This window comes from Pteronotus mesoamericanus, unplaced genomic scaffold (assembly GCF_021234165.1).
Source record: "Pteronotus mesoamericanus isolate MK-2021 breed Mesoamerican mustached bat unplaced genomic scaffold, CSHL_Meso_final contig_74, whole genome shotgun sequence".
Taxonomy (NCBI): Eukaryota; Metazoa; Chordata; class Mammalia; order Chiroptera; family Mormoopidae; genus Pteronotus; species Pteronotus mesoamericanus.
The window spans coordinates 30,805,017-30,820,075 of NW_026555247.1; the positions used below are offsets into that span (position 1 = coordinate 30,805,017).

The following is a 15,059-nucleotide window of genomic DNA, read 5'->3' on the forward strand; positions in this document are numbered from 1 at the left end:
CTGTTGTGGTTAAGTTAGCCACACTATTGTGGTTGAGTAGGAGACAATTTTGTGAGTACAGCTAGTCCCCAAAGAGGGATTCATTCAATAAAAGCACTGTAATCTCTGTGAATTTTCCAGTGACTGGTCAGAACAAATCTAAAAGAAAACACTTGAGTACAGTTTTTGTTACTTCATAATCATCATGACTCTGTTGATCATAATCATCAAAAATAATACTAATTTAGAAATAGTCATTAAAATAGCTCTTCTCCTTGCTTTAGTATTAAAAGTATTGTTCTTCATTGAAGTCATTTAAATCTTTGCTAATTTTATATTCTTTGCTCTGCTCTTTATTTCTTTCTCTTAATTTGACATACATTTAGTAAGCAAATGCTTTGTTCAGGGCCATGAAAACATAATGCACAGTGCGTTAGGAACACAGGCCCTTTGTTCTTGGAGCCTTAGGGCAGTAACTGGAAAACAAAGGGTGGCAGGCAGGTGCACCAAAAGGAGCCCCTAATCTACATGTGGCTGTTGGGAAGACTGCTTGGGGAAGTGGTATTTCCTCTGGTGTGTTATATATATGCTCATACACAATGTATGAGTGAGTCTTTTTCAGGATAAAGGGGTAGGGGGTGAAGGAAGCAGTGAGGCGAGGTCACCCACAGAAAGAACAGCATGTGTGAAAGCGCAGGGGAGAGAGTGAACTTTGTAAGAACTAAAAGAAGATCAGCATGCCTGTGGGTCGTCCAGAGATGAATCTGGCTAGATGAGCAAGTGTCACTTCATGCAGAGCCTTGACAGCTTATTAAAGAGTTCAGTCATTATCTTAAGAGCAGTGCATCGTCATTAATACGTTTTTAGCAGAGGATTTTTATAATGAGTGGGAAGAAAGCAGGGAAGGGAAGGGTCCCAGACAAAACTAGAGACAGGAAGCCCATTGAGAAGGCTGTTGAGGTGTTCCAGGTGAAAGATAATGGGTCCAAAACTAGAGTGGTGGCAGAGTAGATGGACAGAGAAGCGCAGGTCAGGAGATAGTTGTTGATGGTACACAGCTGGAGAAGAAGGAAGAGGGTATGGCAACCAGGAGGTTGGTGATACCATTGTCAGAAAAAGGAGTCAAGAGGAGAGGCCGGTTTGGTTTTGGGTAAGTGCAGTTGAAGGTACATTAGTTCCCTCCAAGTGGAAATATCCGACAAGTAATTGGGTACACAGTATGAGGCAGGAGAGATCTCTGCCTATACATTTGGGATTCAACATACTGGTGATGACGGAGCCAAGAAATGGATGAGATAGGGTTGAGGATAGAACTGTGAGGAGACCAAAGAATCTACAAATAGGCTAAAACAAGGGACCAAAAATTAGGGCATTTAGGAAAGGAAGTGATGACCTCCCTAATTTCAGAGTAGCATGCCCTTCTACAAACTTATTGCCAAATGCACCTCTATCAGTGTATAACCCAACCATCTCTGGTCCGTATGTGTGGTCTCTGGTTTCGCCCATTCCTGACATTGAAGGGGGTCTCAGAACATCTTCAGATTCACTGAGGATGTTGAGGAGGAGGGGGTAGGGGCTGGGGAGAGACAGTCTTTATACTGCCCATGACAGAGTGTATTCTTCAAAACCTTCCAACAGAGATGAGTGGTCTCGCTATCTCTCGCCAATGACTGAGTCTCTCTGACCTTCTCTCAGTTCCCATAATCATTTTCCTCTTAACTCCCTTCTTTACTGTCTTCTCTCTTCATCATGAGACATGGATGCTACTCTTTAACTCCAAAGAGTGTTTACCAAAGAGCATTCTCACTGACATTGTTTTTCCCTACAAAAGAGCTCTTGTTCCAGCTGCTGACAAGTTGTGGTTTTCCACATGTGGTCCTGAGTACTCATTTTCAGGCTACCATGTGCCAAACTTTCTTCTGGGCACAGGCAAGAATGCTTGAAAAGTATAAGCTTAAGTTCCAATGTTCTAAAGTGGGTTACATTTTAATTATGGACCACAGAAGGCCCATGAGCCAATAAGCCCAAGGGGCGGTGTAAGCAAGCATGTGATTGAAGGTCAGACATTCTTGGTGCGTAAGAGCTGTGGAACATAAAGCCAGGGCATGGTCTTAAGATGAATCCACCACCAGATGTCCTTCCATGGCCCTTCAGCCGTCGTTCTTAGTAACTGCAACTTCTGTAGGGCAAACCATAAGGAACGCCATGAGAATTTCATACTTGAAAGGGAAACATTACAATAATGTTTGTATTGTCACCGTAATATGTATATGGACTAACTTTCAAATCTGTCCACTGTGCTTTCTTGGCAGATTCCGGAGCCTCACAACCGCATTTTTTAGAGACGCCATGGGCTTCTTATTAATGTTTGACCTCACCAGTCAACAGAGTTTCTTAAATGTCAGGAACTGGATGAGTAAGTGGGACCAGGCAATCTGTGTGGGCCACTTTGGGACCCCTCAGCTCTGTTTGCTTGTCCACCTCACAAGAGGAAACCAGATTGGGTATCACAGAGAACCTTGGGAAGTCATGAATTTAGTGTTTCCTTTGTCACCTTCAAAGTGGCGGCCTTTATGTGGCTTGGGAATGTATTTTCCTTTGGTGGTCTTAGAAGAGGCCTGCATAGCCTTTTTTTTTTTAAAAAGGATTTATTTATTTATTTACCTATTTTTGGTGGGCACTCAATCCACTGAGCCCCACCATTCAGGGTGTACATGGCTTCTTGTCCATTTGTATTTAAGGTCTTTATTTGTGATTATAAGGCCATTAATTACACTTGTCCAGTTCGTCTTTAAGGACTTTTAGAATGATGTGAGTTTCCACATCTATTAGATACCCCAGAGGGGACACAGGGAACCAGAGCCGTGCTTTCTGAGAGGGTATACGGGCACCTAAAATGCGTTCCTTCCACTTGGGTTCACTGATGGGGTAATTAACTAACTAATGGGTGAATTAGGGGAGAAATGGCTCCAGAGAAGACCAGTCCCCACATGAGGGTCAGGCACAATGTGTCAGTCAATCAGCTCAGAGCGGAATTTTACTTTTTTTTACAAAAAAAAAAAAAATCCAAATGTGAGGAAGCCTTGTAGACAAAAATCTGTACAATTTATATATAACATGAAGTTAAAAGTCACCTAACTTGTCATTAAAGACAGAGTAATATATGTCAGCACAGAAGAGTAGTATCTGATTTTAAAAAATTTTTAATCAATACAACACTAAAGAGAATATTTTAGCTGCCTTTTTATTACAAATGTAGCTTTTGATTCTAATGGGATGGGCATGTAATCCTGTGGGGCTGGTGATAGTCTTGCCATGTCTAGATTTGTCAGGCTGTCTGTGGCCAGAGTGGCATTTTTTGTGGAATTGAGTTGTGTTCTTCCTCTGCTCAAAGTCCTTCTTTCCGGGACCTCCCATTTCACTTGGAATAAACCCCAGAATTCTTCACCTACCTACAAGGCCCTTTTTACCAGGCCTTCAATTCCTCTCTACTTCACTCTTGCTCTGTCCCCCTGGCTCTCAGGCCTCTGGCCAAACAACTCCCCTGCTGTTTGGAGGATGGGGACCAAACACTGAGTCCTGCCTGGGGCCTTTGCACGTCTAATTCCCAGGGCCTGGATTTCCCTTCTTCCTTGACAGTGTGTGCAAGCGCTTTTGTCTCCTTCAAGGTTTTGTTCAAACCCTGTTCATCTGCTGGGCGAAGGCTTTCCTGACCACCTCACCTACAATACTGCTCTGCATTGCTTTGCATCCCCTCACGACGCCTCATGTGGCCTTTGGTGGCTGCTACCACCTGATATTATATTGTATTATTTATATTATATTATATTTCTTTGTTTACTGTGGCCTTGACTCCCCACCACTAATGGGCTCTAGGAAAGTACAGGCTTTGTCTGTTCTGTTCCATTGCAACAGCCCAAAGCCTGGGTGTCTGGCACAGAGGAGTTCTCTCTATGTTCTTACATATTCTTGTTATTCTATATGTATTCTTACTATTATGTATTATTTATAACTATTAACTTATACAACTGCTTTAGATGTGAGTTCAATCACCAAGTTGCTGCCATGGGGAAAAATATTGCTTCCTCCAAATGAGTGTTTATCCTAGGATCTGTCTCTATATCCTGTTATTACTATATTTCCATATTCAAATTTTGGTGTTATTATTAGTTCTGAGGAAATAAGGAGACAAGATTATTAGATACTTTCAGGGAATTATTTCTTCATCCTTTATCAAGGCAAATGAGACTCTCCCTTGTTTTTAAAAAAAAAAAATCAGAAGGACACTAACAGGATTTAAGATAATTAATTACTATGTCCAATAATACTTTAATTTCTGACACCCAGATAATCGGTGTTATAGGGTAAGCCTTTGTGTCCTTCCTTGGCAAATTGCATGCGGCATGCCTTGGGAGAGCATTAAAGTAATCCCTGTAACCTCAAAAACACACGTTGACAGATTTCTTATCATTCCTTCTCTCCTTCCCTCTTTCCCTCCCTCTCTCTTTCCCTCTCTCCTTCCTTTCCTCTCTCTCTCTCCCTCTCTCTCTCTGTCTCTCTCTCTGTCTCTCAGTGTTTCCTGGAGTAAAGAGAAAACCAGGTTTCCTGTCTTAAAGTTGTTTCTACATAAATTTGTGGTGGATCAAAAGTGTTCTGCTTTCATAGATCTTCACCTCAGGCTTCCAGGGGATGAAACGGTAGCAGACACCTTATGGAAGGAACATACTTATGTGCTTCACAATTATGTCCTCTTTTCTCCACCTAGGTTTCAGAAACAAGTGGTATGAAGCAGTATGTCCATCGGGAGGGTCCTTCCCCAGATGGAGAAGAGCACTACTAGGTGTTCATATAGGCGCTGCATGTAAATTGTTATTAATACTTATAACATGCAGTTTATGAAGCATTATCTCCATTTTACAGATGAGTAAACTGTGGCTGAGAAAAATTCAGTAACTTGGCTAATATAATATAAAACACTGGGGATGGTCAATGAGATTAGGAATCTGATATGAGCAGTCATTCGCTATCACTTGTTTGTAACTAACTTGCTGGTTCTATTTGCTTTCTTTTGAAGGCCAACTGCAAGCAAATGCATATTGTGAAAATCCAGATATAGTACTAATTGGCAACAAGGCAGACCTGCCAGACCAAAGGGAAGTTAACGAACGGCAAGCCCGGGACATGGCTGACAAATACGGGTAAGTTGGTTACATGGTGGAAGATGGGGACCAAAGGCCCTGTCCTGCTGGGGGCCTTTGCACGTCCAATTCCCCGGGGGCCCCTGGGATCTTTTTACTCTGCTGCTTAGTGATGGGGCAGTGACTCAAGGTTGCCACTAGGAAGAATCTCCTTGAATGAAGAATGACACATAAATGGAAAAGATCTTCTAGAGGAGTGGACATGATATTTTAAATCAATTATTCAGTAGTAACAGCAGCTAATATTTACTGAGTACTTACTATGTGCTAGCAACGGTTCCTAGACTTTAACTCATTTAATCCTTCTTAACCATTTGTAGGAGATCTAGACTTATCCCATTTTATATGGGAAGAATTGAGGCATAGAAAGATTAATAGCTGATGGGAGGCCATAGAGCTGATAAGTGGCAGATCTTGAATTCAGCCCAGGCAGTCTGAGGTCAGAACTCAGGTTCTTCAACACGGTGCTCTACTGCCTCTCCGTGAACAGCTGCAAACCTCTAAAGGTAACACCTGGTATGGACATAATATTGCAATCTTTAGCCTAGGTGAGTTTAAATGCCAGAGTAAACATTTAAAAGCACCCCACACAATGATAAATTGACTTCCAAAACATTGTATTGCCAATTTTTTGGATTCTCCTTGAGGGCATTAAAAATGTACATGTATTCCAAATAAGTATAGACTATTCACAAGAATATCCTGTTCGGTGCCTACTTAATTTCTAAATTAGATTTCCGGATTATTGCTTGGAAGAGAAATAGTACTAGCCATTTTAGCCATTTTCACCCTCTTAAAAATTTAAAGAATAGTTACAGTGCTTTAACTACAAATTTCTGAGCACCTCCTGTATTGCTCATAGAACTGGTTATTGTCACACTAATGAGCATCCTGCCGATTTTTATTCACAAGAGAAAAACAAGGATGCTTTCCAATTTAGCCAGCAAAACCATGATGATTATGCAATCTCTATCAGCCACATTTTTGTGTGTGTGATTCATTTGTACATTGGGTATCTTTGCTGATTTCTTCCTCTCAGAAATATTTGTCTTCTCTTTGCACTAGCATACCCTATTTTGAAACAAGTGCGGCAACTGGCCAGAATGTTGAGAAAGCTGTGGAAACTCTTCTGGACTTAATCATGAAGCGAATGGAACAGTGTGTAGAGAAGACGCAAGTCCCCGACGCCGTCAACGGCGGAAATTCTGGGAAGCTTGACGGGGAAAAACCAGCAGAGAAGAAATGCGCCTGCTAGACTTTACACAGGGCCTCATCATCAAGGGCCCCAGCCTAACATCACTTCCCACAACAGTGACAAACCACAAAATTGTTGCCATGCAAAATGGCGGATCTTCCTTTCCTGCCAGAAGATCTGTTTTAAGAGACCAAAATAGTCAACGGTATTCAAAAGAACTGACCAGTTGTTTCTGAGTCCCCTTCAAAGAAGAGCAAAGATTTCCTAATGTGCTCTCACCAACACGGATGTCCAGTTTGTTTTTCCTAAAAAGAAGACAAGTATGTAAGACAGTACACAAGATGAAATAACAGTGAGTTTTAAACCAGAGCAAAGTTTACCTTGTCACATTGGAGAAAGGGATAGGTTTCCAAAGGAAGAACATAGAAAGATGATTTTTTTGTTTAAAAAAAAAAGACTGTTTACTTCTTATATTGAATATAATCACTACTTTTAGGTTTGCAGTGGGGAAACATATTAGTTAAAAATGGATACACAATAAAGAATTCTAAATGGATCATTAAGAATGATATTACTTTGTGCACCCAATAAGCTATACTAGAAAGACTAATTTAGTGATGAGGTTGTAAGAGGATGAATGTCAGACTTCTTCTAAAATGCAGACAATTGTGTAATAATGCTATTTTTATATTCTTAATAAATGTCAGATAGACAAGAACAAGATTGTGAGTGACAAAGTACAAGGGAAATGCCCTGGGAGAAAAATGAAAGTAGGGGAAAGTGGCATTTGGACAAATGAGATTAAATGTGTCTGTTACAGATGCCTGGAAGAGTTACTTAGTAAACTTTCACTCAAGCCAATTAGAAGTTGACATTATTCATTGGGATTAAGATCCAGAGGTTTCCATTTCAAACAAAATTTTAGAAATAGTTTCAGGGTTCAGCTTCACATTTTATTTTATTTTTTCTAAGTAAATGGTGACAAAGATTGCTCTTTATTAAATATCTCTTTTTAAAGGTAGCCAAAGAAACTATTTCACCACAATTTCTCTTAAGTAAATGTGATGGCGACATGAAACAAAAGTGACTATTAATTGTGGGTTTCTTTTCAGTTTACAAAAGCACTGGAAACTCTAAATCACCTTTCTCCCCTCTAACCCACACCTACCCCTGGCTTTGAATCAATTGTAAAAATACAGGTGTGTCACTTTGTAGACCAACAACTTCAGAATAATGATGGATCAATTTTAATGGTTACTCTGAATTTTCATGTTATTAATCACATAAAAATTGATGGCAATTCATGCCATATTACAATATATTTAGTAGTTGTTTTCATTTTGCCTAAGGCAAAAGGCCCATAGTTGACCTATATTTGGGGATTGGGCAGGAATGGAGCTGTATGTTATTTCACCAAAAATTGGTAAATAACTCTATTTTCTTCACAAGAAGCTGCCTTTTCTTCTTCAAGATGATGACAAAAGTATTTTTCATTGGCCTATTTTTATCATTGTGTCTAAACTAACGTAACCAACTCCTGTTAAACCATCATTTAAATATTTCAGTGAATTTTATCAATAACAAAGGCATTACACTTTTAAGTTTTCTTTTATATTAAGAGTATGTGATTTTTCAACAAAATTGTTCCTCTTACTATAAAATTTTCCCAGATAAACATAATTTTTTCCAGCTCGGTGCGTATTTATTTTGTTAAGTTACAGATGCTGGGAACCCTAAACTCAGCTCCCTGCTGCCCACCCTTAACCTCTGCCTGCCAACCTCTATCTGGTATCAAATCATATTTAGGAACACAGATCCAAAGGAATGTCTATATGTAATGATCTTAGTGTGGGCTAGTCCCAGAAATGTGCCATGAATCAAAGCAATCTGGAAGCTTTGATGAGTTCGCCCATCGTCAAGTTCTTGCTGTTTGCTGCCCACTTCCTCTGGCTTCTGCAGCGCGGGGCCAGCTTCTAAGATGGGTCACGCTTGCGTGTTGCCTATAATGCTGTTTTTCTCCACGATGCTCTTCATGACCTCAGTACCTGTGTCACCAGGATGGAAAGCTGTTAGCTAACATGAAACATGTTTCTTTTGGAAAAGCGAACAGAAACAATGTAACTATTGCTACAGCTAAATTTGGTGAACGTTTGAGGTCATTATATCAATTTTTTATTTGGATCCCAAATTGTGATTTCCCTTACTTTTCCATAATATGGAATGTTTAGCCTTTATAAAATCCTAAAGGTATTCTATTTTGGATATGTCTTTCTATTTTCTTTTAATTTTCCAGTTATAGGATTGATTTGCTCATGCCAAGATTCTGTCATTGTCAGTTTATTTAACAAGCATTTGTTCAGGGTCTATTTTAAGATTGTCATTTGATAGTTGCAGCACGAAGCAGAGGGTGATGATGTCCATAATTATAGAACGACGTCTGTAAAAAGAACAGTTATTGGGTCATAATCTCAAGAATAACAAAATTTAAAATAGGCAAGAAATTTATAATAGTATCCTACTTATAAAAACTTGATCTAAAAAATATTTTTCTCTGTGGAGTTTGAAATCTCACCCCAAATTCTACGTAAACATAAAATTTTAGAGACAAATTCTTTCTCTCATTATTGCATAATGTTCTATATTATTTATTTTACAACCTCAAATAGATTTGGGGCCACAAAGTATGCAGACTACCTTAGATAATTGCATAGTCCCTCTAACCAACAATGACATGTATTTTTAACCAAGATGCGTCCGGTTACTAATTATCTCCCAAATGCTCTAGGAAACCAAATTGCATTTTGGAAAACTATTTAAAGTGTACATGAAATTCCTTTCTGATACAGAAACCATTTCTGGAGCGTTTCCTCTGCTTCAATGTTTACATTGCTCTAACACAGTGCCTCGGACACCTCTGTGACCAAATTTGTCTCTAACCATATAGCTCATCCTGTAATATGTTGTAGGAAGGCCTCCCCAAGATCCTAATGCAGCTAAATGTCTTTGATGTTTTTAGCAAGGGGTTCAAGGATGTTATCAGAATCTGGAGATCATAACCCCCATCTCCTGGTCCCGTAGCTCAGTTCTCACGAGTGAGCATTACTTGAGACTCTTAACAGATTAGGTTCAAGGTTATCTTTCAATGTAAAAAAAAAATCATTTGAAAAATGTATCAGAAACAGTTGAGACATCAGTGTTTGCCTTGGTATGATGCGGGGTGACAGGTCATGAATCAGCACAGAAAATTCTAAATTCTGGGAGCTGAGCTGGTAGGTCTCTACGTAAGAGTTTTCAAGTGCTTTCAAGTCATACTCTAGCCGGGTTGCTACCATTTACATATTATCAGCTATCACACTGCAAAAAATTCAAAGCCAGCATTTTCTAAAGTAAATATTTTATCTTGTTTTTAATCAGATGTGCCATGCTATGTATGGGGGGTGTCTTTCTTATGCTTCTAGAGTTAGGTATTCTCTACCAATCAATATAGGTCAGATGAACTGGGCAAGAGTTTTAACCAGTCTTTATGAGAGAGAGAAGCTTGACAATAGAGAAGGACATGACTATATTTAAAAAAAATAATTTAATAAGAGCCAACTATTTTTTAAACTGAAAATTGAGCCCACTGGAAATCAACAAATTTGATGAAGCTCATATTTTCACCAATAGAGTGAGTGCAGTGGTTAGAAAGAGAATGGATATGTGCAATAGATAAAATGTACAACTAGGTACAGTATATGCCCTAGAAACCTGTGTCTATTAAACAGATTGTTTACCTCTCTATATATCCATTCATGTGGATACAAAGATGCTGGGCACATACGCCGTCCTCATTGTGTATCACACTAAAACATTTGAGGGAAAACCCTCATCCATAAAGAATTTTGGAGTTTAAAACTCAAACTTTAAAGAAATAATATTGGAGTTTCTATTTCCTGAGATACAGAATAACTCTTCAAAAGGAAGTTCTGAAAGCTGATGTTAACCAAAATGATTTTTAAAAGTTAACTTTCACTCTCTACTACCTAGCCTTAAAGCATTAAGAGAAGTCTAGAATATTTAAGTATTTTAGGGAAAGCTTTATCAATTTTTCAAGATGTTACCTATATTTGAAAAGGTCTAAAAATCCACCAAAAACTATATTTTTTTTCTTGATTCTTGACCAAGATGATATAAATGTATTTCTGAGCAGAGTGGTAAGCTCTCAACATGCAAAGAAGATATAGAATATTATCTGAGATGAACATTGTCTCAATTCTTTATAAACTCCTAAAAATACTTGTCTTATAAATTAGAACTGATAAAAATTATTGCTAGACAGAGTGGGAATTTCATAAACATTGCCTTAGAATTCTTGGGTGGAGACCCAACTACAATGACATTGTTGAGCAAGAGCGAATAGGAGAGATAAGAGTCCATAGTTTCTAAATAGCATTCTTAAATATGACAGAACATGGAAAAGTTCATACTTATAAGGCTGCATTTTTTAAGTAGGGGAAAAAAAAAGGGCAACAGTTTTTGTAACTAGCTCCATGGCAAATATTTATCCTTCATTTTTATCTATCAAGTAGAGAATTATATCCTGGGAACTAAGCTAATAAAAAGTATTTAAGCTAAAATTTCATTATTAGCATCAAAATTTCGGAAACAAACATTTTTATCTGAAACTCTTTTTCTCCTAAATTGGAGTAGCATCTCAAAGATGCTTTTCTGCAGAGCTGGTTATCAGCAGCCTATGGTTGAAACTCTAACATCACATACAAAGAACAAACACCAGTGCCAAAAAAGTGGGGTTATTTGAAAGGGTATCATCTTTTGGAAAAAAAACATACAAATGAATCACCTTTGTAGTGAGTCATTTAAATGTTCTCCGGTTCTTTTCTTTCTCGCAGATCATGAAAGTCATGGCTAATATCCCTAAGTGACTTAGTCTTTAAGGATCTTTAGCAAATTTTGTAGGAGCTGCTACGTCTGTCCGTAACCTAATGGGTCCCTTATTTAACCAGTGGTTATTGTCCATATGTCTGTTGACACATCAAAATAGTGTCCCTAGCAATGCAGAGTAACACATAATACTTATTCTTAATCTTCTATTCTCTAGGTTATTGTTTCAAACGCTCTTTGAGAGAAAGCCGAGAAATAGAAAAGAAAGTGTCCACAAGTTGGGGACCATGTGTATGTTATTAACTATCTTAGTAGTTTCTCCTCATATGGGACTTACAAGTCCTGTTGAGCCTCACAAGGTTCATGTCAGGCTTCGTGGTGAACATATCTAAGAAACTGGCTTGTAAGTTATGTTCCGTTTCATAGGCAGACACTATTAGCACAAGCTAAGAACTGATCAAAAGTCACAGTCATAATTTAAACCACTTGTGAGTAGAAGTGTCATAGCGGGGATACAACTACTTTTAGTAGATATCTTGGAAGCCACCAGTGGGGAGTCAACTTGAGGTTATTGTATTTGATGGAAATGTTTAATATATCTCAAGTTACTGAAAAAAAAAGTTCTATTTCATTTCGTATGTCATCTTGTATTTCTTTCAAGGAGTCCAATTATATCCTAGATAGTATATTACAACGTGCTCAAAATACTCCTTGTACAAATAGGGCTTCTGTGTCCATGGCCTTGTAAAAGATACTGACTGTATCTGAAATTATTTAATAAAAGTTAGTTATCCTGCTTAATGTGTCAAAAGTAGATAATGTTCTGACATACCACTGATGTGCTTCACCATATCCCAGTGGTCTATCTTTAAGTGATATCGTCCTTGCTTTTAGGCTAAGCACGTTTGATTGTTTTGTTTGTCATCTGCACAGATCTGTTTTGTCTAGTGCTATGACTGGAAGTTAAAACTTTAGAGGTTTTCTTCTCTATGCCCCTGAACAGACTGTGGTGCCTGACAGACGCTGTTAGGTCATTATACTGTTGTACCAAAGTTCTAGCAACTTCAGAAATCATAGCATCCAATGATTTTGTGGTGTCTGGGTTTGAACACTATGGTTGAGAACTGTATTCAGTGATTGTCCCTGCACACTTTTCAAATAAAAATGCATTTTTATCAATTATTTTGAGTCATCAGAGCAATCTTATTTCAGTGCTAAAGTTCAGCGTGTGATGGGTGGGGAACAGTAAATGGGTTTAAACATGAAACTTGCATTGCGTTAAAAATGGTATCCAACTGACACTAATATAATGCTTTGTCAATTATACCTCAATTAGAAAAGAAAAGCTATCCATTAGGATGCAGTCAAGTGATTTTATCCAGCTCCCTAAACTTTGTCATTTATTATTTAAAGACCGAGTTTTGCAAGGCAAGTTTTCTAATAACTTTAAATGGTGCATTCATAAAATTGGCGCTTAACATGCTGAAGTATTCTATGGCACATAGTACTTTCACATGTTATAACCTATTTCTTCCCCATAACAAAATGCTGAGGCACATGGCGGTATCTCCCTTGGTCACAGGCTGGTGAAAAGACCATTATTCAAGGCAAATTCAAGACCACAACCATGCAGCTTCCATTTAAGTGTTTAGCCACAAAGGCTGCCTTGCTCCAAGCTGTGCTCCCTTCATCTGTTACTTAAATAGGTATTGTCAAGATAATGATGTATTTTTCATTGAAAGATTGAAAACAACTCTCCCACTGTAAGCAGATAAATGTTTGACACCATTTTCCCACCTTTCCTTGCGGTAGCAGTAGTGCTGTTTCACACAGGCAGAATCTTGGTCGCTGGCTTCATCTTAGATAATTCAAGACAAATCATTAGGGACATGCTTTGCCTAATGTTTTATAGGATTTTTAAATAACCATAATGTGCCCTGCACTGAGAAAAAAAAAAAAGATCTTCTAAACATTCTCTGTCTGGGCTGATAGGATTTCTGGTTTTAAAACTGTTTATAAGATATTATTATTATTCACTGTTCTCTATACCAAGGAATTTTTTTTTCCTAATCTGGATTACGTGTGAGCATACTGTTCTGTTAGAAACCCATTTAGATGACTTGCACTGTGGATTAGGAAAACAAGGCACTAATTATAATTTGACTAAGGCTGTATTATAGGTACCAGAAACATTTTGTGTTAGTAATCAGATCTTTGAAATGATCATAGCTTTGGACCATTTTCATAGGTCTCTGAGAGAAAGACTCATCAGACCCAAAGACCCAAAAGGGTTAAAAAAAAAAGGGGGGGCAAGGTTAACAACAGGAGATTTCAATCTGTTTGATCGCTTCCCCAGGGAGATTGACATCAGGAGCTCATTCATGCTCACAGAAAACGTGAAACAGAAGGAGAGACCTCAGTCATGCTAGTTAATACATTAAATTACGAACACACAGTGCCTTGCTCCCAAACGCCAAAAGCAGTCTCTTATGAGTCGCCTGGGCAAAAAGGGTAGGTCAAAACAAGACCACGCAACTGAACTTTTTACGAGCACTTTGCCCTTCACTGGCCCCTCCAGTGAACATGGGCTTTCTCAATAAATCAGACAAACATAGACCAAGGAGGGGATTGGCATATGGATTCCTAGAAGTCACTAGGTTCCCACAGCGCAGAAGTCAAAGAACTAGAGGAAAAACTTACTGATTGAATAAAGGAATGATTTATAAGAAAAGGAAATATGAAAGAACATGCTGCATGGAAAATTATTTAGAAAATATTGGGACTTATTCTTCGCTGGCCAGTCTAGCTCATGTCCTGGCTATTCCGGGCACACCTGGTCTAGCCATCCTGCAAAGTATGTGCACCTGTGCATGCTTCTGCCTCTGGCCTCTCTTCCACCAAATGACGGCTCCTTCTGCCCACTTCCCTATCTTTCTTACCATCTTTGCTTCAATGTTATCTTCAAAGAGAGTGTTTTTTTTTTATGCACCAGAAGTGATGCCTTGTAACTTTCTAAAGTCTTTTCATTTTTTACTTTTATTTCAATTTTATTTTTCAATTACAGTTTACTTTCAATATGATTCTGTATTGGTTTCAGGTGTACAGCATAGTAAGTGTGTTCTTATTTTAAATGGCCATCCTGTTTAAATGACCATAGTTCCAACTATCACCTGACTTAAAATTGCAGCCACCACCTTTCACCCCTGGTAACTCCAGATCCCTGAGTCTGCTTTATTTTTCCTCAGAGTCCATGGAACATCTCTGACTTATTATTTCTTCCTCATCACTGGGCATATTTACATGAAGGTAGAGATTTTTCCCTTTTATAAAAATTCCTGCCCAGATGCACCCCCTCCCCTCTCCTCGCTGTTGTAGCCCTAAAGTCAAGACCAGAGTCTGACAAATAGGGGGCACTCAATAAAGATTTGTTGCAAAAAAAATGAACGAATCCTGTATGACAAATTGATGGGTGGATTGCAAAATAACAGTGCTAACTTAAATTTTTGCTAATCTACTGAAGCAAGTATTCAAATATTTAAATTATATCATTGATTTTTGCAAAGACACATGCCCATGAAAACATTACCATTATCAACATGTTGAACATTACTAAAAAACCTTGCATGCCTAGGATCAACCCTAATTTTCCATGTTTCTACTACAATTTTAAACACTTAAGTATATACTTTAACGATAACAAAACAATTAAATATGATAATTTAAATCTTTATTGCACCCTTAATGTTTCTAAACAAAAAATAAGAAGGAACAGAATTATAATGATCATGATCTTAATTGAGGGAATT

The 15,059-nt window shown here is 38.2% G+C and overlaps 1 protein-coding gene across 1 annotated transcript in view; it reads left to right on the forward strand.

Moving 5' to 3' along the window:
- RAB27B (RAB27B, member RAS oncogene family) overlaps positions 1–7,144 on the forward strand; it is a 32,941-nt gene extending 25,797 nt beyond the window's left edge. The window contains exons 4-6 of the mRNA XM_054583689.1: positions 2,292–2,395; positions 5,054–5,177; positions 6,243–7,144. Of these exons, the coding sequence (XP_054439664.1) occupies positions 2,292–2,395; positions 5,054–5,177; positions 6,243–6,432 (418 nt within the window). The 3' untranslated portion in view covers positions 6,433–7,144. The remainder of the gene's footprint in view (positions 1–2,291; positions 2,396–5,053; positions 5,178–6,242) is intronic.
- Positions 7,145–15,059: the final 7,915 nt, after the last annotated feature.